Genomic DNA, 21,152 nt, shown 5'->3' with positions numbered 1-21,152 from the left:
GAGGTATTGGGTTCAAAGTGGGGAGGTATGCTGAACCTTCATAAAACGCTGGAAAGGCTAGAACTTGGGTTATTGTGTCTAGTTCAGGACACCACACTTTAGAAAGATGCGAGGATCTTTGAGAGGATGCAGAGGAGATTTACCAGGATTATTCCAGGAAAGAGAAATTTTAGATTCAAATTTAAATCAAAGAAGCTGGGAGTTGTTCTCCTTGGAGCAAAGGAGATTGAGGGACATTTGATGGAGGTTTGAATAACAGACAGAAATAATTTGATTATACTGGAGCTTGGAAGTCACAGATTTAAGGTTTTGGATGGGAGATGCAGGAAGAACTTTTTAATACAGTGGTTGGTAATGACCTAGAACTTGCTGCCTTTGTTCTAAGGGTGGTGGATGTAGAGACAATGAGCTTGAAAGGAAATATGGTAGGCACTTGAGGGAAATAAACTTGCGAGGCCACAGGAATAGAGAATGAGAACGGGACTGAGAATTCTCTATCGATCATCAGGAAACTGGGAATAACTCCCCTGCTCTTGAAGTAGTGCAATGAGACCTTTTATGTCCACCTGAGAGAGCAGATTGGACATCAGTTTAATATCGCATCCAAAAGATGGAACCGCTGAACGCACTCCCTCAGTACTGCACTGGACTGCCAGCTGCACCTTCTCCAGGGGTGGGGTGCGATGTGTTTCAACAGAAACCTGTTGCAATTGATTTTGTTAATGAGATTGTATTCTGAGTTAAAGATTTGGTAGTACTATTGTTGGGATCTGTTTATGATTGGGTAGATGAAAAAATCCAAACTGCATGAGGAAGTAGTTGGACTCAAGTCAGTGCACATTCAGGTGGAGAACAAGTTTGGCTTCATAAGAAAAGAATCGTGTGCTAGAGAGGGACTTGGACTATGGGAGGCTGGCAGATTAGTCACGATTTTATTGAATAGTGGAGCAGGCTCAAGTGTCCGATTGGCCTGTCCCTGCCCCTATTTCATATTTTCTTATGGGAGGACCCATGAGAGAGAGGATTTTTCTAAAAGGCAGCTGTAAATTGAACCTCAAGCTCTGGGTTAAAGTCCCATTTGAAAGATATATGATGGACACATGCTGAATGATAGATAATTTCATTTATGTATTCTGAAATTCTACAGTACTTACATCCTGCTCTCTATGGCGTTTTCTTCCAAAATTGCTATGTCACTGAACTGGTATTCTCTAACTATAGATGTCAGATGCTTCTAACATAATGGTTTCTCTTCCAAATTATAAAAAAGGTAAACCTAATTCTGTAGAAAACTACTGAATTTGAAATACTTAAATTGGTATTTAAATTACATGTTGCTGAAGGCATTAGGTAGATTTAATGTGTTGTTGTTCCCCGTTCAGAATGCTGCTTGGAAAGTGAGTAGTCCAGGAAATTGTGGGCTCGAGTGCCTGATTTTCCATCCATTTAAATTAGTGAACAAATAAATCAGGCACTGCAGGCCTGTGATTTTTCAACAAGCACTCTCTGCAAGTGTCAGTTTGTGCTGGGAGTACCTAACAGTAGATCAGCCCTATAGAAGTAGCACCAGAGTGTGTGAGCGTGCATGCGCCAGCATGTGTTGCAAAGAACATGAAGGATAAACTTCTCTTTCTTTTTAGATAAAACCTTTGGTAGAGCGTCATTTTTCCAGTGATGACATGAAAACAATTCACATTTCACCCAGCCTTGAAAATGATGTTGAAGATGAGCCTGTTAGAGAATATTCAGAACAACCCACTTCACATGAAGTAAGTATTGTTCTATTGAACATAAATGAAGGACAAAGGACAAATCTGATGCAACAGTTAGAAGGAAACTAATGGAAAATAAGACCAGTTCGTCAGAGTTAAGTTGTGTCAAACCTGGATTTAAAGATCCCATAGCTTGTGGGAGGAAGGCATGACTGAGGAAAATTACCAGAAATAAATTATTTAAGATGGAAATGTGATGCACACGTTACGCAGGATCACAATAACTTCTCGATCATTGTTCTCTATGCTTGTAAATAGTTTTGGAAATTGTTTTCAGTAATGCTGAGACAATATCCTCAGTATCTTAATTTGAGAGTATTGTGTTAATGATTACAGCACAATGAAACTGGACTTTATTCAGCATTTTAACAGCCTACACAAGTGGGATCACGAGAGAAGGAGGCAACAAAAATGGAGGGAGAACATAAGAACATAAGAAATAGGAGCAGGAGTAGACCATCCAGCCCTTCGAGCCTGCCCCACCATTCAATAAGATCATGGCTGATCTGTCGTGTCTCAGTTCCACATTCCCGCCCTCTCCCCATAACCCTTAATCCCCTCGCTTGTCAAAAACCCATCAACCCGCGTCTTAAAAATATTTAGCGAGGCAGTCTCCACCATCTCAACGGGCAGAGAATTCCAGAGATTCACCACCCTTTGAGTGAAGAAGTTCCTCCTCAACTCCATTCTAAACTGCCCCCCCTTTATCTTGAGGCTGTGCCCTCTAGTCCTACTGTCCTTTATGAGCGGGAAGAGCCTCTCCACCTCTATCCTATCCATCCCATTCATCATCTTATACGTCTCAATGAGATCTCCCCTCATTCTTCTAAACTCTAACGAGTACAAGCCTAGTTTATTCAGCCTCTCCTCAAAGCTCAACCCCCTCAACTCCGGTATCAGCCTAGTTGACCTCCTCTGCACTCCCTCCAAGGCCAAAATATCCTTGCGTAAGTACGGCGACCAGTGTCGTAAGAACTCTCTGACCATGTTCCAGGGAATCTTGCTGACAGCGTGACTGGCTTCCAGCTGGCAAATACAAATATCCAAATACTTTACTAGGGAATATTTTACCAGGCCATTGGCATTTTGTCAACAACCGAAGGATACCACCACCCGCCACACCAAACTGACTAGCTGAATATAGGTGGCTTCCCTTCAGCAATCAGGGGAAGTAATTTTTAGTCAGAAGAAACAGTGGGCGGAGAATGCAGCCCTTGTGGTTCCAGTGATTTCCACAGGGGGGTTTCCCCTTCATTAGCCTAATTCTGAAAATTTTTAAAAAACTTCTTTTGACCTTCTCTGGGGTAAGCTGCAGGGTCTGTGCCTCAGAAATGGTCAACATTCCTAGTGGGGCTGCTGAGGCTCCTGATCCAACAACCTGCAGTTCCAGGGAGCAGTCCACCGCCCAGAATAGGGCAACAACCCAGGCGGCAGTTTATTCATGAGCTGCTGCACATAAAATCCTAATTTCTGTAGGATTAGGCTATTCCTATAGGATTAAGCTATTGACTTGGACAATCAGCCATGATCGTAAGGAATGGAGGGCGGAGCAGGCTCAAAGGGCCAAATGGCCTCCTCCTGCCCCTATTGTCTATGTTTCTATGTTCTAAAGTTAATGGGGAAATCCCACCAGCTAGTTATGTAACCAACTAATTTTTCTGATTGTTGTCAGGATGCCAATCCATTTTTGGAAAATTCTGCCCTTTGTTTTTGATTACATGACTTTAATGGCTGGAAAATCTAGAAAGCAGACAGTGTATTGATGTGTATGCCCAACTTCCAGCTGACAGCAGTGTAGATCAGAGTAGAGTGTCATAATGTCAAGGCTTCTACCTTGAAAAAGTCTAAGTGGATTAATTGCTTTAGGAATCCCCAGGAAGGAGTTTTCCACGTTCTGAAGTTTAACATTGATGTTGAAGTTCCATTATTGAATGCTGAGTCGTCTTTGATTTTCATCTTATCAGCACTGTAAGATTTTTAGTTTTAAAAAATCCTAAGGGAATATGTTATAATTTCTAGCTAAGAATTTGGAGGAATCTCATTCAACGTCAACAGTCATTTTGCCGTCACCACATGCTATGTTTCTGTCTCATTGAAAGGGATCTACTGAAGTGAGTGAGATTTGAACAGGTCAGATGAATTGACAAGTCTTTCTGTTAGGTCAAAGGGCATTAAAACTAATTAGAAAACCAAAATCAGTGAAAACTGAAAATGCTTCAACAATGTCAGTGTGGATAACTCAACATTCTAAACCCAAACAATTAAATTTGTTAAAATTAGCTCCTGTTCATTCATCCTCATTTTGAACCAAACTTGTCTCTGATTCCACTGGAAAGCTCTTCCCAGTACCTTTGCTGATATTTCACCCCTTGAACATCTTTTGAAACCACATTGTGTCCGCAGTTGACTCCAGTCTTCAGCATTGGACCCTAGACACTCCTACCTGACTCCACATTGTTTGTGAATTGACTTAATCTCAGCTCAAGGTCTAAGACTTTAATTTTGGATTATTTCATGTTTCCTCAATGTACTCCGCTTACAACTGTGATGTATCTTGCATAATTTCTGACATACCAAGATAACACAAATTTACTTGAGGACTATTGATATGCATATTTTTGGCTGATATGGCTCGAAGCCTTCTGTTTTCTTGTTGTTATTCTCTTCCCAGTCCATCTATTTTTTCTCCCTCTGTTCCTGGATCTCGGCCATGCCATCAATTATTTGTCCCATCTTGGGTGCTTTATCCTGCCAAATCCATCATTACTTTTCTGCCTTTCAACTCTTCCTTATGTTGTCTCAAGCTTGAATGTCCTGTGATTATGCCTATAGCTAGCCTCTGAGTGTCTTCCCTCATTCCTTGTGAACTCATTCAAACATCTATTGATTCATCTTGTTAACAACCCTAACTGTTCCATCTTTTTAATCTTTCCATGCAGCAGACCTGGAACCAAACCTCTTGCTCCACTGCTCCGCTAACAATCACTGCTTATTTTGTATTTGTTTTGACAAGTCTATTAACTTGTAAGCTCACTATAAGAAGGATGTTGGGGCAAAAGAGAGGACATCATGAGGCTGCTACCTGGTCTGAAGAACTATAAGTGTAAAAAAATTAAGAAAGACTGGAGCTTGTGCTCCAGCATTTCTGCCTCACAGCACCAGAGACCTGGGTTCAATTCTGGCCTTGGGTCACTGTCTGTGTGGAGTTTGCACATTTTCCCTGTGTCTGCATGGGTTACCTCTAGGTCCTCTGGTTTCCTCCCACAGTCCAAAGATGTGCGGATTAGATGGATTGGCCATGCTAAATTGATCCTAATGTCAGGGGGATTAGTAGGATAAATATGTGGTGTTACGTGAATAGGGCCTGGGTGGGATTGTGGTCGGTGCAAACCCAATGGGCCGAATGGCCTCCTTTTGTACTACAGAGATTCTATGTAAGATGACAGGATGTGTTTAAAATCTGAAAAGATGGAAATATGGGGGTCGTAACAGACAGGAGCAAGGATGTCTTACTACAGTTGTACAGGGCCTGAGTGAGACCACGCTGGGAGTATTGAGTGCACCTTTGGTCTTCTTACCTAAGAAAGGGTATAGTTATCATAGAGGAAGTGCAGTGAAGGTTCACCAGACTGATTCCTGGAATTGTCTTATGAGGAGAGATTGGGTCGACTGGGACTGTGTTCACTGGAGTTTAGAAGGACATCTCTTTGAAATCGATAAAATTCTGACAGGGCTAGACCGACAGGATGCAGCGATGATGTTCGGTGCATGCTTGGATGGCCAAAGGGACTGTTCCTGTGCTGTAATTTTCTTTGTTATTTATGTTTCCCCTGATTGGGGGTTCCGGAACAAGGGTCACAGTCTCAGGCTATGGGGTAGGTATTTATAGTACTGAGGTGAGAAGAAACTTTTTCACTCAGAGGGTGGCGAGCTTATGGATTTCCCTATAACAGAAGGCTATAGAGGCCAAGTTAAGAAGGAAATAGATTTCTGGAACTTAAAGGCGTCGCGGTATCGTGGGAGTGCAGGATCTAAAAAGCATTTGAGTTCTGTACTCTTTTTGACATTTTTCTTGTATCTCATTCTTCGGCTCAGCGTTGATTTTTCTTTTCTTCTGATACAGCATGGGATGTTTTTGTACATTCAAGGTGCTGTACATAACTTCAAGCAGTTATAATGGCAGCATTAGTGGCATGTTAACCTTAATATTTCTTAGACATGTACTATCATTGTAGCAGCTATCTGAGCTGAAGCAGTGATGAAATAGAGGATGATTTTTTTTCTGGTGCGTATGGAATCCATCAATATGGTCCAAATTGTATTTAAAAGCTTAAAGCTTTATTGTGAAAGGGGCTTGGTGAAGTTGTGGTGATGCCTTTTTAAAACAACCATAACAACCGTCATATCAGTTATCGATATCTGTTATATTTTTAAAGCTGAACACATTGTTTCTTGCTTGGCAGTCACAGGCACGAGAGATCGAAATGCTAAAGCATCAGGTTGCCGAATGTCAGGAGAAGCTCCAGGTACTGGATGTGGTGCAGAGTAAACTCCAGGCTTTAGAATGTGCGACAGCTGGAAAAGTGATTATAGATGAGAAGGACTGGAATAATCTGCTGAGCCGTGTTGTTCTACTAGAAACTCAGCTGTTGCTGCATTCCAGAAAGGTAAGCCAGAATTTTATTTTTAGATGTAATTTAGTTTGCTGGCCAATTCAATTACAAGCTTCATCACAATCAAGCCTGATTCTCTTCTGACACAGTGTGAACACTTCTAACAAGGCTCAATGGCTAGTGACCAGAATTTCTAGTGATGCCCACCCTGTGCCCTGCCTTGCCAAGCCCTTGGGCACTGATGCAAGGGGACATCAGCTAGCTCAACCAGGACCAGAAATCGAATCTGGAAGGTCCTTTCTTGGCTTCTCTTCTCCCCATGTAAGCCTATTAAGCCACAACAAGTGCTCTTCTTAATGACCTTGCCAAACTTCATTTTCCATAAGAAATGTTGTGTCTTCAAATATTTCTATTGCATTTTCTTATATATTGTTTCAAATTTCTTTGCTTTTCCTAGTAACAGAACAAGGAACTTCAGTTTTCTTTAAATGAGCCGCCTGTAGACAACATTGACATCAAACATACTATATGATTCAATAGAAGAATTAAGTACTATTAAGAGAACGCCACCCTATGTGTGAACCATTTTACTGCAGTTTTTCAACCAATGTTTAATGATTTAATGCATTCCAGACTAAATGACGACCCAGATTTTGTGTAGCATTTGCCATCATAACTCTTCTGAAACTGAATGCAGCTGCTGGAGTGCACACATGCACAGATTAAATGGGAGATCCAGAACTTGCTGTCAGTGATTCTGCACTTTCCCAGAGGCTGTGCACTTCCTCAGAGTGTGTGTGCGCAGTTGAACAGGTGAAGTCTCTCCAGTTCCCCTGTTTCATTCACCCTAACCGCAGTCAAATAGTTGTAACTAGATTCTTAACACTGGACTAATTTCATAATTACTCTGGCCTTAAAGTTTCTTTAAAAATATATAAAGTAAAAGAAAAATGGTAAAGTTAAAAAACCAATTGAAAACATTGATTTGTGCTCTTTGTAACTTTTTATATACTGCATATTTAAAATAAAATCAATTCTAAAGCAATTTTCACAAAAATCATACAATATAGCATTGTACTCGCATGAATAATTTCATAAATTTAAATTAGTTTTCCATGAGTAAAATTTGATTCACTATTGTCACATGCATTAGTATACAGTGAGAAGTATTGTTTCTTGCGTGCTCTATAGACAGAGCATACCGTTCATGGAAACAAGAGAGTGCAGAATGTAGTGTTACAGTCATAGCCAGAGTGTAGAGAAAGAACAACTTAGTGCAAGATAGGGCCATTCAAGAGTCTGATGGCACCAGAGAAAAAGCTGTTTTTGAGTCGGTACATGACCTCAGACTTTTGTGTCTTTTTCCTGATGGAAGGTGGAAGAGAGAATGTCCGGGGTACATGGTGTCCTTAATTATGCTGGCTGCTTTGCCGAGGGAGCGGGAAGTATAGACAGAGTCAATGGATCGGAGGCTGGTTTGCATGATGGATTGGGCTACATCCATGACCTTTTGTAGTTCTTTGTGGTCTTGGACAGAGCAGGAGGCATACCAAGCTGTGATACAACCAGAAAGAATGCTTCCTACGGTGCATCTGTAAAAGTTGGAGAGAGTCTTAGCTGACATGCCAAATTTCCTTAGTCTTCTCAGAAAGTAGAAGCATTGGTGGGCACTCTTAACTATAGTGTCAGCATGGGGGGACCAGGACAAGTTGTTGGTGATCTGGACTATTAAAACCTGAAGTTCTCGACCCTTACTACTTCGTCCCTGATGATGTAGACAGGGACACATTCTCCCCAATGCTTCCTGAAGTCGATGACAATCTCCTTTGTTTTGTTGACATTAAGGGAGAGGTTATTGTCATCGCACCAGTTCACCAGATTCTCTATTTCATCCCTGTGATCTGTCTTGTCATTGTTTGAGATCCGGCCCACTATGATGGTGTCATCAGCAAACTTCAAAATCAAGTTGGAAGGGAATTTGGCCGCAATGTCATAGGTATACAAGGAGTATAGTAGGGGGCTGAGAACACAGCCTTTTGGGGCACCAGTGTTGAGGATGATCGTGAAGGAGATGTTGTTGCCTGTCCTTACTGATTGTGGTCTGTGAGTTAGGAAGTTCAGGATCCAGTCACAGAGGGAGGAGGTGCCGAGGCCCAGGCCACGGAATTTGGAGATGAGTTTCGTAGGAATAATAGTATTGAAGGCTGAGCTGGTATCAATAAATAGGAGTCTAGAACATAGAACACTACAGCACAAACAGGCCCTTCGGTCCACGAGTTGCGCCGATCACATCAATACCTACCAATCCATGGACCTATCTATAACCCCCAATCCCATTAAATCCCATATACTCATCCAGAAGTCTTTTAAAAGACCCCAGCGAGTTCGCCTCCACCACCACTGACGGCAGCCGATTCCATTCACTCACCACCCTCTGAGTGAAAAACTTACCCCAACATCACTTCTGTACTTGCCTCCCCGCACCTTAAATCTGTGTCCTCTCGTAGCGACCATTTCAACCCGGGGAAATAGCCTCTGAGAATCCACCCTATCTATTCCTCTCAACATTTTATAAACCTCTATCAGGTAGCTTCTCAACCTTCGTCTCTCCAGGGAGAAGAGTCCCAGCTCCCTCAACCTATCTTCATAAGGCATGCCTCCCAATCCAGGCAACATCCTTGTAAATCTCCTCTGTACCCTTTCAATAGCTTCTACATCCTTCCTATAGTGAGGTGACCAGAACTGCGCACAGTACTCCAAGTGAGGCCTGACAAGGGTCTTATAAAGTTGCAGCATTACCTCCCGATTCCTAAACTCAATCCCTCGATTAATGAAGGCCAGTACACCATACGCCGTCTTGACCACATCCTCCACCTGCGAGGCCGATTTAAGAGTCCTGTGGACCCGGACCCCAAGATCCTTCTGCTCTTCAACACTGCTAAGACTCCTGCCCTTGATAGTGTACTCGTTCATCCCATTGGTCCTGCCAAAATGGACGACTACACATTTATCCGCGTTGAAGTCCATCTGCCACTTCTCCGCCCAGTCCTGCATCCTATTTATGTCCTGCTGCAACTTCTGACATCCTTCCAGACCATCCACAACACCACCGACCTTCGTGTCATTGGCGAACTTACTAACCCATCCCTCCACTTCCTCATCTAGGTCATTTATGAAAATGACAAACAGCAAGGGTCCTAGAACAGATCCCTGGGGCACTCCACTGGTGACTGACCTCCATGCAGAAAAAGACCCATCCACAACCACTCTCTGCCTTCTACAGGCAAGCCACAAAGCTGGATCCACAAGGCCAAAGCCCCTTGGATCCCATGCCCTCTGACATGTCTTTGTTACTAAAATTGCTACTAAGCTGGAGAATGACAACTGAAAAGAGAAAAATATTTTTGTGTTTGCCCATAATGGTTTTCAAGTCATTAAATATCCTTTTTTTTAACTTTCTAGAATGATATATCTTCTGATTCTATCAGCGGGAATGAAGAACATACCTTGGGCCAAATGACAGGCCACAATTCTTCAGGTAAACTCATTATATTTTGGAGTATAGAATTTGATTTACATACACAGCACATGTAGAATTTGTCTTGTATCATGGTGGTTAGAGAGTGCAGTACAAGCAACTGAGTGACGAATATGGACTCCCAGAAACCAAGCTGCATAACATTGGTTAACATCTGAGCTTAGATTTCCTGTCTGTATTCTTTCATTAAAAATAGTGGTTGACAAATGGGAAGTATTAAAAAGCTGAGAAGGTGGAGAGAGGAACAGAAGTATAATACTTAAGTCTAATTACCCAAAGTTCACTGCAAAAACATTTCCATCATGGAGAAATCAAGGAATCCTGGTTAGTTTTCCTCTTCTCTTCCCTGTCTCCAAGCTAATTATAACTAAGGAGAAGAGCTATTTCTCTGCACTGTCACTTCAATAGATTGAGATACACAAATACTTTATAGATTATGCAGTACACTGTGATACATTTAACCACTTGCTCACAAAAAAAGGATAGTCCTTATAATTCATAATGTTTCGTCATAGGTAAATTCAGGGTTATTTTGGTTCATTAAACATTGTACAATTTTGTATTGAATCTGATGGCAAAGGAAAGATATAAATTGCTAGTAACAAATAATTTTAGGATCTTAGGGCTTTATCTTAAACATGCTCAGCATCAACATACAGATAGACTTGTGGTTTACACCAAAAGATATATGTGCAATTATGGGTCGTGTTCCTGCTATACAGCACAGTTGTAGAACTTGTGGTTTGCTTGTACTCCACCTACTTATCTTTGATATTCATATTTCTGTGAAGTGTCAAATTACGATAACATTGGAATTCTGGAGGTAATCCAATTTTGCAATGTTCTGCAGGAGGTGTCAACCAACTTTGCACTCTAAATATTGGCAAGAGACAGAAATGACCCCGTATTGGAGCTGAACCAGCAGCATCTGGAGCTCTAAACAATGCCTGCCCTACTTTTTTTTTGCACTGTAAATCACAATGTCTGGTGTCTGACCCTGCATAGGCCTGCTGAAAGACAGAGGTTGACCAAAGATGAATATTTCTTTGCAGATAAAGAGATGAGATTTGAGACGCCAGAGAGTCTTAGCCATCAGTCATCTGGATACAACTCACTGCTATCAGCAGACGAATCGCCCAAAGCAGCAAACATCAATTCATTATACCTGACAGAAGTCACAAAGGTAAGCAAACTTGGCAAAGGTTTCCTTCAAATCTTTATATTGTCAGGAGGGCATGCTAATATTAAATGCATTTTTATTCAGGACATTTGTGTCACAAGTGCAATCTGCACTCAAATGCAGAAGTTAGAACTGAATGTTCAAGGTGAAACAGTTGATAAAAATTCTGAATACAGTTTTCTGACTTGATTCATTCAGCCTTGTCTTTCAAACAAAGAGGAAAAGAAATCACTGGATTGTAATATCTTGGCTTGACACAGATATAAATAAAAATAAAATATGATTTTTTTCTGACATCGTGCACAGATAGTCAAGACCAAGGACACCTTTTGGTCAGACAGGGCTAAAGGGCATAGAGCTAATTGAATTAAGATGGTGGAGCAAAGAGAAGACAGATGGAAAGGGAAAACTGACAGGGAAAATGGATGGGAAATCAGGGGAGTTGATTTTGGATGGGATGAGAGAACAAGGGATGATGAGAAGAAAAGGGAAGGAAAGTCTACAAGATTATAAGAGGAATGGATAGTCAGAAGCTTTTTCCCAAAGTGAAAGAGTCAATTACTAGGGGGCACAGGTTTAAGGTGTGAGGGACAAGGTTTAAAGGAGATGGACAAGGCAGATTTTTTTACACACAGAGTAGTGGATGCCTGGAACTCGTTGCCAGGGAAGGTAGTGGAAGTGGATATGGTTGTGACTTTTAAGGGGCGTCTTGACAAATAAATGAATAGGATGGGAATAGAGGGATATGGTCCCCGGAAGGGTAGGGAATTTTAGTTAAGCCAGGCAGCATGGTCGGTGCAGGCTTGGAGGGCCAAAGGGCCTGTTTCTGTGCTGTAATTTTCTTTGTCCTTTGAAAGTGGCCAGCATGAAGAAGGAGAGATGGAAAAGGGTGAGAAAGCAAAAGGATTGCAGGGAGGTTTAAGGGAATTAAGATGTTGAGAGAATTGGCATGGAGGATGGCATCAAAGGAGGAAAGGGAGGAAAATGGGAGATTAGGAACACGTGACTTAGGGATGGGCCATTCATTCCTAATCCGCCATTCGATAAGATCATGGCTGATCTGGTTGTGGGCTCAACTCCATTTTCCCATCTGCCCCCCAGAACCCTTGACTATCTTCTCCAGCAAGCATCTGCCTAATTGCCTTGAATAAGTTCAGTTTGAAAAAAAGGTTCTCCTCATAGAATCCCTACAGTGCAGAAGGAGGCCATTCGGCCCATTGACTTTGCATTTACTTTCCAACAGAGCATCCTACCCAGGCCCTGTCACTGTCACCCCATGTCTGTACCCCACTAAATCCTCAAACTCACACATCCTGGGACACTACACTAACTGGCAGTTTAGCATGGTCAATAAACTTAATCTGCACATCTTTAGACTATGCGAGGAAACCGGAGCACCCAGAGGAAACCCATGCAGATACTGGGAGAATGTGCAGACTCCACACAGTCACGCAAAGCCGGAATTGAATCGGAGTCCCTGGCACTGTGAGGCAGCAGTGCTCACCACTGTGCCACCATGCCAATCCTATCTTATCTGTTACTCTCAAACTGTGTCCTGTAGTCTGATCTGTCCCGCAAGTGGAAACATCCTCTCAATATTTATCCTATCGAATCCCCTCAGGATCTTTTACGTTTCAATAAAATCACCTCTCATTTTTCTAAACCTCAGTGGGCATAGGCCCAACCTCTTCAACCTTTCTTCATCGAATAAATCCCGCATCCCAAGAGTGTGTCGAGTGAACTTTCCCTGAAACGTTTCTAATGCAATTATACATTTTGTGTAATAAGGAGACTAAAACTGTGCATAATGCTCCAAATATAATCTCACAAAGGCCCTGTGCAGTTGCAGCTAAACATCCCCGCCAAATATTCCATTTCCCTTGCAGTAAATGCCAATATTCCATTTGCCATTCTAATCACTTGCTGTACCTGCATACCAAATTTTTATGATTCATAATCTTGGAGCCAGCTCAAGGGCCAGATAGTCTATTCCTGTTCCTTAACTGTATGCTTGTATGTATGAGGTCACCTAGATTCTTCTGTACCGCTGTACCTGTCTCTCCATTTAAGTATTTAAATAGTACACCTCTTTTCTACTCTTCCTGCCAAAGTACTTTATGATTCAGTCTCTTTGCGTTATACGTTAGAACAACCTAATTTACTGAGTGCAGATCTGCATATTCAAATCTTATCCATTATTTCAAATAAAGTAACATTAGATTTCAATAATAAACTTCTTTTGTGTGGATATGCCAGTGTGAATTAGTACTGCAGAATGCTTAGCTGTAATTGTCATTTTCATAGTGTGTCTTTATTGGTTGATGTTTAATTGTTGGAGGCTGTAATGCTGCCTTCTTCCCTTTTTCGAACCCTCACTCCCCCACCCATAGTGATTCTTCTAGTAGACTTTATTAATAGATATGTCAACAAAAATAGACATCCTTTATTGAACGGTATTTTAGGTCTTGCTTTTTATTGTGTGCTCAATCTTGATTTGTGTGTTAACTCCAGGCATCTCTTTCAAGCCAAAATGGCCTATCTCCTGAGGCACAGTTCATCAGTTTGCAGCAGTTTTTGTCTAACAAAGAGAGAAAGAAAGGTTATATACTTGATATTAATAACATCTTTACTCACTGAAAAAGTCCATTGAGAAAGTATTCTCTATATACCCAAGATGCTACTCAAATCAGCTCACAGGCTCTCTTTTGAAAGAGCTTTCTCTGATCTGGTCCGATCTCAGTTTAAAGAAAACTGTTTGCAATATGCATGAAAAAATATGGAAATAGTGTCTCCTGCAATGTGTTATGCCTCTCTTCAAGCAGCATATCTGTTTTCATTAGTCTTCTGTTTTCTTGTATCTAGCCATTAGCTTTTAGTGATTTCTACACTTGATCCTCTAAATCTTTGTCCCTTCGCCTTTCTGGTTTCTCACCACTTAGAAAAGAAGCTGATCTATTTTGTGTCCAAAGTTGATGACCTCACACTTCTCTGCATTGAACTCCATCTGGTATTGTTTTGCACATTCAGTACCTATCAATGTCCCTTTGCAACTTTCTGCATCTGCTTCTATCTGCACTGTTTATTCTGCCACAGAACTTGGTATCATTTGGCAAATCTTGATCTCTAATGCTTCATTAGACATTTAAAAATACTGTGAAAGGCTGGGGCTCCAGTACAGATCCTGAGGGGACAACATTAATCATAGCCTGCCAATTAGAGCACACACTAATTATCCCTATTCTCTGTCTTTACTTTCAAACAAATTCTCTACCCATGCCATTGCCTTCAGTTGCGGGTGCTCTAACTTTAGTGAATAGTTGTCAAAAAAGTACTTTCAGATATTTTCCATGCTGTGACATCTCAAATTGGGAAATGTATAATTGTGCATCCACCTGAGTGTTTCAGCTTGTACTGCCACTTCTGTCGCTAATTAGTTGTGCAAGCATCTGTGTACCTAGCAAGCTGCCTCTGAGAGCTAGAACTTCAAAATGGAGCAGGACTGGGACTGAAAAAAATCTACAATGCATCAAACAATCTCCTACCTTTTTTTAAACAATTGGAACACTCAATTAAAGAGCTCTCATTCTGTGTTAATGCAGAAATGGAGAAACTCCCATGTGAAGTGGGTATATGGAGGGCTGTCTTTCAACACTTGGGAAGACATGGCCAGTGGTGTAAATGCTGTCTCAGCATTTAGTCTCTTTGATTACTTTGTTATAATTCAATTTGTTTCAAACAGACACAATAAAGCTCGTTATACAAGATGACCAGTGATATTCAGCACAGATCATCAACTAATACATACCCCTCCAGTGATATGGAAAATTTCATTCACTTGGGAATGGCAGGAGCTGCCTGTAGAGAATGCAGTCCCGGGAGAGGCAGGAGTGAATTTGGTTGCAAGGCGTACTGTAAATTCCTCCATTAAAAAAGAATCACGGTTACTCCCTGTTTTTTTGGTGTCAGAGTTATCAGTAAAGGAATGGAAACTTGGGGGCAGTCAGATTTTAAAGAGACAGTAAGATAAAGGTTGATAACTGAAAAAGCAGTTAAAGTTGTCTGAAAGAAAGGTAATCACAAAAGTTAGCCCATTGGAAAGGATAAGACGCATAGCTTATTATTTTCCCATATTTTTTAGAAGAGAAGTGATTTTAAGGTAAGTTGAATTTGCTTTGTTACTTAGTCTACTTTTATTTTCTATCACTGAAGTAAAACTACTCAATTACCTTGTCTCGCCAAGTATTTCTCTATCCATCTTCAAAGAGATTTGAGTTGAACATGTGAAGACACATTCAGATCTGATAACAGAGGAAGATTAGGGGTTGGTGGAATGGTGGTGTCCTATTGTTAAGTCTGTGTATTACACTACCATATAATTAGAAATTGAGCAATACAGACGCTCTCCTGACACATAACACTTGAGATTCTTGCACAACTCCCATTTTCCCCTATGTCTAGTTTTACACAATGTTGAACATGATAGATAAAGCTAATTTAATTTTAAAAATTAACAGTATTTTCTTGATGGAGCAGGCTGTGTTTGTGAGTAATTTTTATGCTTCACTGTTTGAGGACATATCTTGTATTTTACAGACAGCAACAATGAAACATAAGGTGGAAAGGATAAGCAAAATGTAAGTACTTTCCTTTTGTCACTGAAATAATGAGAGCTGCTGCAGTCCACATTGACACTATCATAAATTTGTTCACAATTAGATTTTAAGGAAACCTGCAGATATGACAGCATTATTCTTAATCTCTATACTTTCAGGGCAGCATGGTGGCACAGTGGTTAGCATTGCTGCCTCACAGCGCCAGGGACCCAGGTTCAATTCCGGCCATGGATCACTGTCTGTGTGGAGTTTGCACATTCTCCCCGTGTCTGCATGGGTCTCCTGTGGGTGCTCCGGTTTCCTCCCACTGTCCAAAGATGTGTGGGTTAGGTGGATTGGCCATGATAAATTGACCCCAGTATCAAGGGAATTAGCAAGTTAAGTATGTGGGGTTACGGGAATAGGGCATGGGTGGGATTGTGGTGAGTGCCTCCTTCTGCACTGTCGGGATTCTTTCCTCATATTACGATAGTGACTACACTTCAAAAAATCTTAATTAGCTGTAAAGCACTTTGGAAATTTCTGAGGTCAGACTATATAAATGCAACATATTTATTTTTGCTTCATTAATTCCTTTTTCTCCTTCCTTCCTTTCTTTTGCTTTTCTGTCAAAAAGTGTACCCTGTTTAAATCAAATTCTTCATCATTGATCTAACCATCATATAATACTGAGGGTTCCTGTCATGCTACCAGGGAAAATGACTTGTGTTCTTGCCCCTGACTGCAGTTTTTCTCAGGAGATGCTTGAGCACCTCATGTATTCTTAGTTTTTCCTATCAACAGCAGATGCTCTCTTTATCTTGTCAAAAACAACTACAGTTTTATTTTTAATCAGTACTGTGTTACCACAGATCTGAAGTCCTCCTATGTAGGTCTATATCATTGAAGTTTTTGCTTTTATTCTACAAATTTCTCATGCCTTTTGAATGGATGGTGTTTTGACTGATAACTTGCTTAGGTCAGATTGATGCCAGTTAAGTCCCACTGTGACTACCATCATATGAACAAAAAAAATTTCAGCACAGGAGCAGGTCCTTCGGCCCTCCAAGCCTGTGCCGATCATGATGCCCTAACTAAACTTAAAAAAAACTTTCTGCCCTTACTCAGTCCGTATACCTCTATTCCCTCCCTACTCATGTTTTGATCCCGATACCTCTTAAATGTTGCTATGTGCCTGCTTCCACTACCTCCTCTGACAGCACGTTCTACGCACCCACCACTTTCTGCAGAGAAAAACTTCCCCTGCGCACCTCCCTTAAACTTTCCCCCTCTCACTTTGAAGCTGTGCCTCCTTGTAATTGACACTTCGACCCTGAGAAAAAGCTTCTGACTATCCACTCAGTCTATGCCTCTCATTATTTTGTAAACTTCTATCAGGTCTCCCTGAGTGATCCAAGGGTAGGGGAACATCTAGAGGTAGTTGATCATATCATATGAGTGTCAATTAAAATTATATTTTGCTGTAGAAATCTGTGCCACACAATAAGTAAAATGTTCCAGACATGCCACAAAGGTATAGCCAAAAATGTGTACATCTTCCCTCCTAATCTTCATTTTCAGAGTAACTGAAATTAGGTTGAAACCTGGAGAAAATATTGGTCATATTTTTATAATATTTGTTGCTAACCACCAGATAGGACAGATTTCTATACTGAAATGTCACTTTACTCGACAATCCACTCGACAATCACCAGGTAAGAGTGTTCTCTTCCTTTTGGGGAACACTTCAGTGGTCATGGACATTCGGCCTTTGATCTTCAAGTAAGCGTTCTTCAAGGCGGCCTTCACGACACACAACAACGCAGTCACTGAGCAGATACTGATAGCCAAGTTCCACACACATGAGGACAGCCTCAACCTGGATCTTGGGTTCATGTCACACTACCTGTAACCCCCACAGCTTGCCTGCGCTTGCAAAATCTCACTAACTGTCCTGGCTGGAGACAATACACATCTCTTTAACCTGTGCTTAACTGTCTCTCCACTCACATTGTCTGTCTGTACCTTTAAGACTTGATTACCTGTAAAGACTCCCATTCCAACCATTATTTTGTAAATTGAGTTTGTGTCTTTTATGCTCTGTGAACTGAAATCCCACTCACTCGATGAAGGAGCAGCAAGCACTCTGAAAGCTAGCGGTTTTTGCTACCAAATAAACCTGTTGGACTTTAACCTGGCATTATGAGACTTCATACTGATTTTACTCAGCAACAGTAACTGCTAACCCTGTGCTGTTTGTTACAGTTGCATGTCCTCATAGCACCACACTGTGGAAGAAATTAAGTGATACAGCAAGAGTTGTTGCACCATTCACCTTTTCTTAATCCTCCTGGATTTCAAACACATCTGATTCTCAGGGGGGTTTAAAAAAAAGCTTGGGTAATAGACTAGCGTAATTACTGATCAGTTCATAGCTTGAGTTTATTGTAATTCCTGAGGGGAAAAAGATTAATAATCTGAGATAATGCAGCTGCCCGAATGTTGTACCTTTAATGACACCGTGGAGAAGAATCTGCTGCTTTACAAAACTCTTTTGTAATAACGTTTGAATGATATACACTATGGAATCTTCAAGATAAAATTGTGTTCTATAACTGCTGGATTTGATTCGCACTGATCTCAGAGCTACTTGTTCAAAAAATGGTTACAAATTAGTGTCAGCTGTCAGCACTGTCACCTCCTGAGTCATTAGGTTATGAGTTCAAGTCTTATTCCAGGACTAGAGAATAGAAGTTTAGGCTGTATACAGTGCAGTATTCCCTCAGTGCTACACTATCAGAAGTGCCACCTCTTGGACAAGATGTTAAACTAAATGTTATGTCCCCTCAGGTGAACTTAAAAGATCCCCTGGCTGTACTTGTTGGAGTTTAGAAGGCTGAGGGGGGATCTTATAGAGACATATAAGATAATGAAGGGGATAGATAGGTAGAGGTAGAGAGATTCTTCCCGCTTAGAAAGGATAGCAGGACTAGAGGGCACAGCCTCAAAATAAGGGAGGGGGCAGTTTAGATCGGAGTTGAGGAGGAACTTCTTCACTCAAAAGGCGGTGAATGTCTGGAATTCTCTGCCCGTTGAAGTGGTGGAGGCTACCTCACTGAATATATTTAAGTCACGGGTAGATAGGTTTCTGATAGATAAGGGAATTAAGGGTTATAAGGAGAAAGTGGGAAAGTGGAACTGATCCACTTCAGATCAGCCATGATCTTATTGAATGGCGGGGCAGGCTCGAAGGGCTAGATGGCCTACTCCTGCTCCTATTTCTTATGTTCTTTATTGCAAAGAAGAACAGAGGAGTTGGCAGTGATTTTCTGGCCATGTTGTGCCTGGCGCAGATCGTGCCAGCCTGGCAAAATTGCTTGAGAGCCCAAAGTCATATTTGGCTTCTGGTGCCAGACAGTTTGCCAGTCCCTTTCTGCTGGTGCAATCCAGATCTGGCTCAGAAAGGATGCAAGGCTGATTAGCATGAGATTGACTTGATTTCAATCTCATTAATGAGTTTGACATGCAATTCCACCCCCCCCCCCCCCCCCCCCCGCACCCCCCGACCCAGCCTCACTCTGCTCTAATGCGTTCTAGGCTGGGCATGATGCAGCTGGAAAATCGCAGCCAATATTTGATTTGATTTATTATTGTCACATGTATTAGTATGCAGTGAAAAGTTTTGTTTCTTACGCGATATACAGACAAACCATATCATTCATACAGAAGGAAAGGAGAGAGTGCAGAATGTAGTATTACAGTCATAGCTAGGGTGTAGAGAAAGATCAACATAATATGAGGTTGGTCCATTCAAGAGCCTGGCGGCAGTAGGGAAGAAGCCATTTTTGAGTCAGTTGGTACATGATTTAGGTGGAACAGAGTATGTTCGGGGTGTGTAGGTCATTAGTTATGCTGACTACATTTATCCACATTTCAGAAGTACGTGGTTGTAAAGATGCTTTACGACATCCTGAAATATTCTGGCTGGAGCTCCCCCTGCAGCAAGTCATTGAAATCTCCATTCACATCAGTGGGACCAGAGGATCCCAATGGCGTGACGGGCTGGTAAACTCCAGCCTCTATGTAAATGCAAGTTTTTCATTCATTCAGTCACTTTGTGTTAGCTTCTTATAGTTTTGTTCTCACAGCATCTTGATCCAAAAGCTAATTTCACTTCATATTCATGAAGAATACAGAATATCAGAAGTGTGATATAGAAGATTTTATTAACTGACTTCTTCTTTCCCCCACCCCCAGGATTGAAGAAACTGCAGAACTGCTAAAGTGTTCAGAAAGCTCCACTGACAGTAGTAATGTGCCAGGTTCTTCATTATCCCAAAAATAAAGTATTGCAGATGTTGGAACTCTCAAATAAAGTGACAACTGGAAAGACTCAGAAAGCCAGGCAGCGCCTGTAGAGAAAGAAACAGATTCAGGATTCAAGTCCTTGAGCTTTCATCAGTAATAGTGCTGAACACTTTATTTTACTCATTTATAAATTATAGTATTTGTGGTAATAAAATTGAAAGTATATTTTTTCATTCTTTTAATTGAATGTTTGACTTCTTCATCAACACTGAAGTTCTTCTGAGTGAAGTATTTGTAATATTACTGTACAAAGATAATTTCAAACTGTCAGAAGCTTCGGTAACATTTTTCTGTGTAAGAACAAGGTATGTGAAGAGATTTTATATTTAACCTGTACAAAGTTATGTGATATAAATAAAGGTGAGCTTTCAGTTTCTGTAGATTGTGCTTTTTGCACTATGCATTGTGTTCAATTGGCACCATCTAGTGTTGAGATATTACATAACCAGAAGAAATGAACTGTGAAGTGACCTGTAATGTCCTGTACAAATGATTGGAGCCTTTTGTTTGCCCATTCAAATTTGCTTTACAATGCTTGGTTGACTTTTGGTCAGATTGTATTCCTTATTTTACAGCATTTTAATCTCCTTGCATCCTCCAAAGATGTAAACAAACAAAAACATTAACCTCAACTGTTAATAAACTCAAAATAATATTTTTTCTTACTGACTTCTTCCAGCCATTGCTCAGTAGTAGCACTTTCTGTGCACTATTGAAGGGGTGCAGTGTTGTTGAAAGTGCCATTTTTTTCCATAAGATGTTGAAAGACAGGCACCACTTGTCCTTTCAGAGCGGTGTAGAGGAACGCACAGCACTATTTCAGGTTCACCTGGTGCTTTGGCTAATCCCTCAACCAACAGCACTGAACCGGTTACCTCATGGCTGGCTTCACAAACAGGCTGCATTACTACAGTGAATACACCTCAAAAGTGAAATGCTTTGGCAAGCCCTGATAGTGTGAAAGACAAAACGTAAATGCAATTTATGTTCATAGTTTCTGAATGCTTTCAAAGGGAGCAGCTAATTATTTCAAACATTATATGCTGCTAGTTTAAAAATGAATAGTTGCATTGGTAATATTAACTTTTA

At 41.0% G+C, this 21,152-nt stretch overlaps 1 protein-coding gene across 2 annotated transcripts in view; it reads left to right on the top strand.

Moving 5' to 3' along the window:
- Positions 1-20,443, top strand: part of cep44 (centrosomal protein 44) — a 58,668-nt gene extending 38,225 nt beyond the window's left edge. For both annotated transcript variants that reach the window (XM_080189455.1, XM_080189456.1), the window contains exons 6-11: positions 1,641-1,769; positions 6,236-6,439; positions 9,848-9,923; positions 10,976-11,106; positions 15,697-15,737; positions 19,953-20,443. In XM_080189455.1, coding sequence (XP_080045581.1) covers positions 1,641-1,769; positions 6,236-6,439; positions 9,848-9,923; positions 10,976-11,106; positions 15,697-15,737; positions 19,953-20,040 — 669 coding nt within the window. In that variant the 3' untranslated portion in view covers positions 20,041-20,443. The remainder of the gene's footprint in view (positions 1-1,640; positions 1,770-6,235; positions 6,440-9,847; positions 9,924-10,975; positions 11,107-15,696; positions 15,738-19,952) is intronic.
- The last annotated feature ends 709 nt before the right edge of the window (positions 20,444-21,152 follow it).

The sequence above is a fragment of the Carcharhinus amblyrhynchos genome, chromosome 5 (assembly GCF_965287045.1).
Source record: "Carcharhinus amblyrhynchos chromosome 5, sCarAmb.v2.hapA, whole genome shotgun sequence".
Classification (NCBI taxonomy): Eukaryota; Metazoa; Chordata; class Chondrichthyes; order Carcharhiniformes; family Carcharhinidae; genus Carcharhinus; species Carcharhinus amblyrhynchos.
Note: the sequence above shows the minus strand (reverse complement) of the source record. Positions and strands in the feature narration are given on the sequence as shown.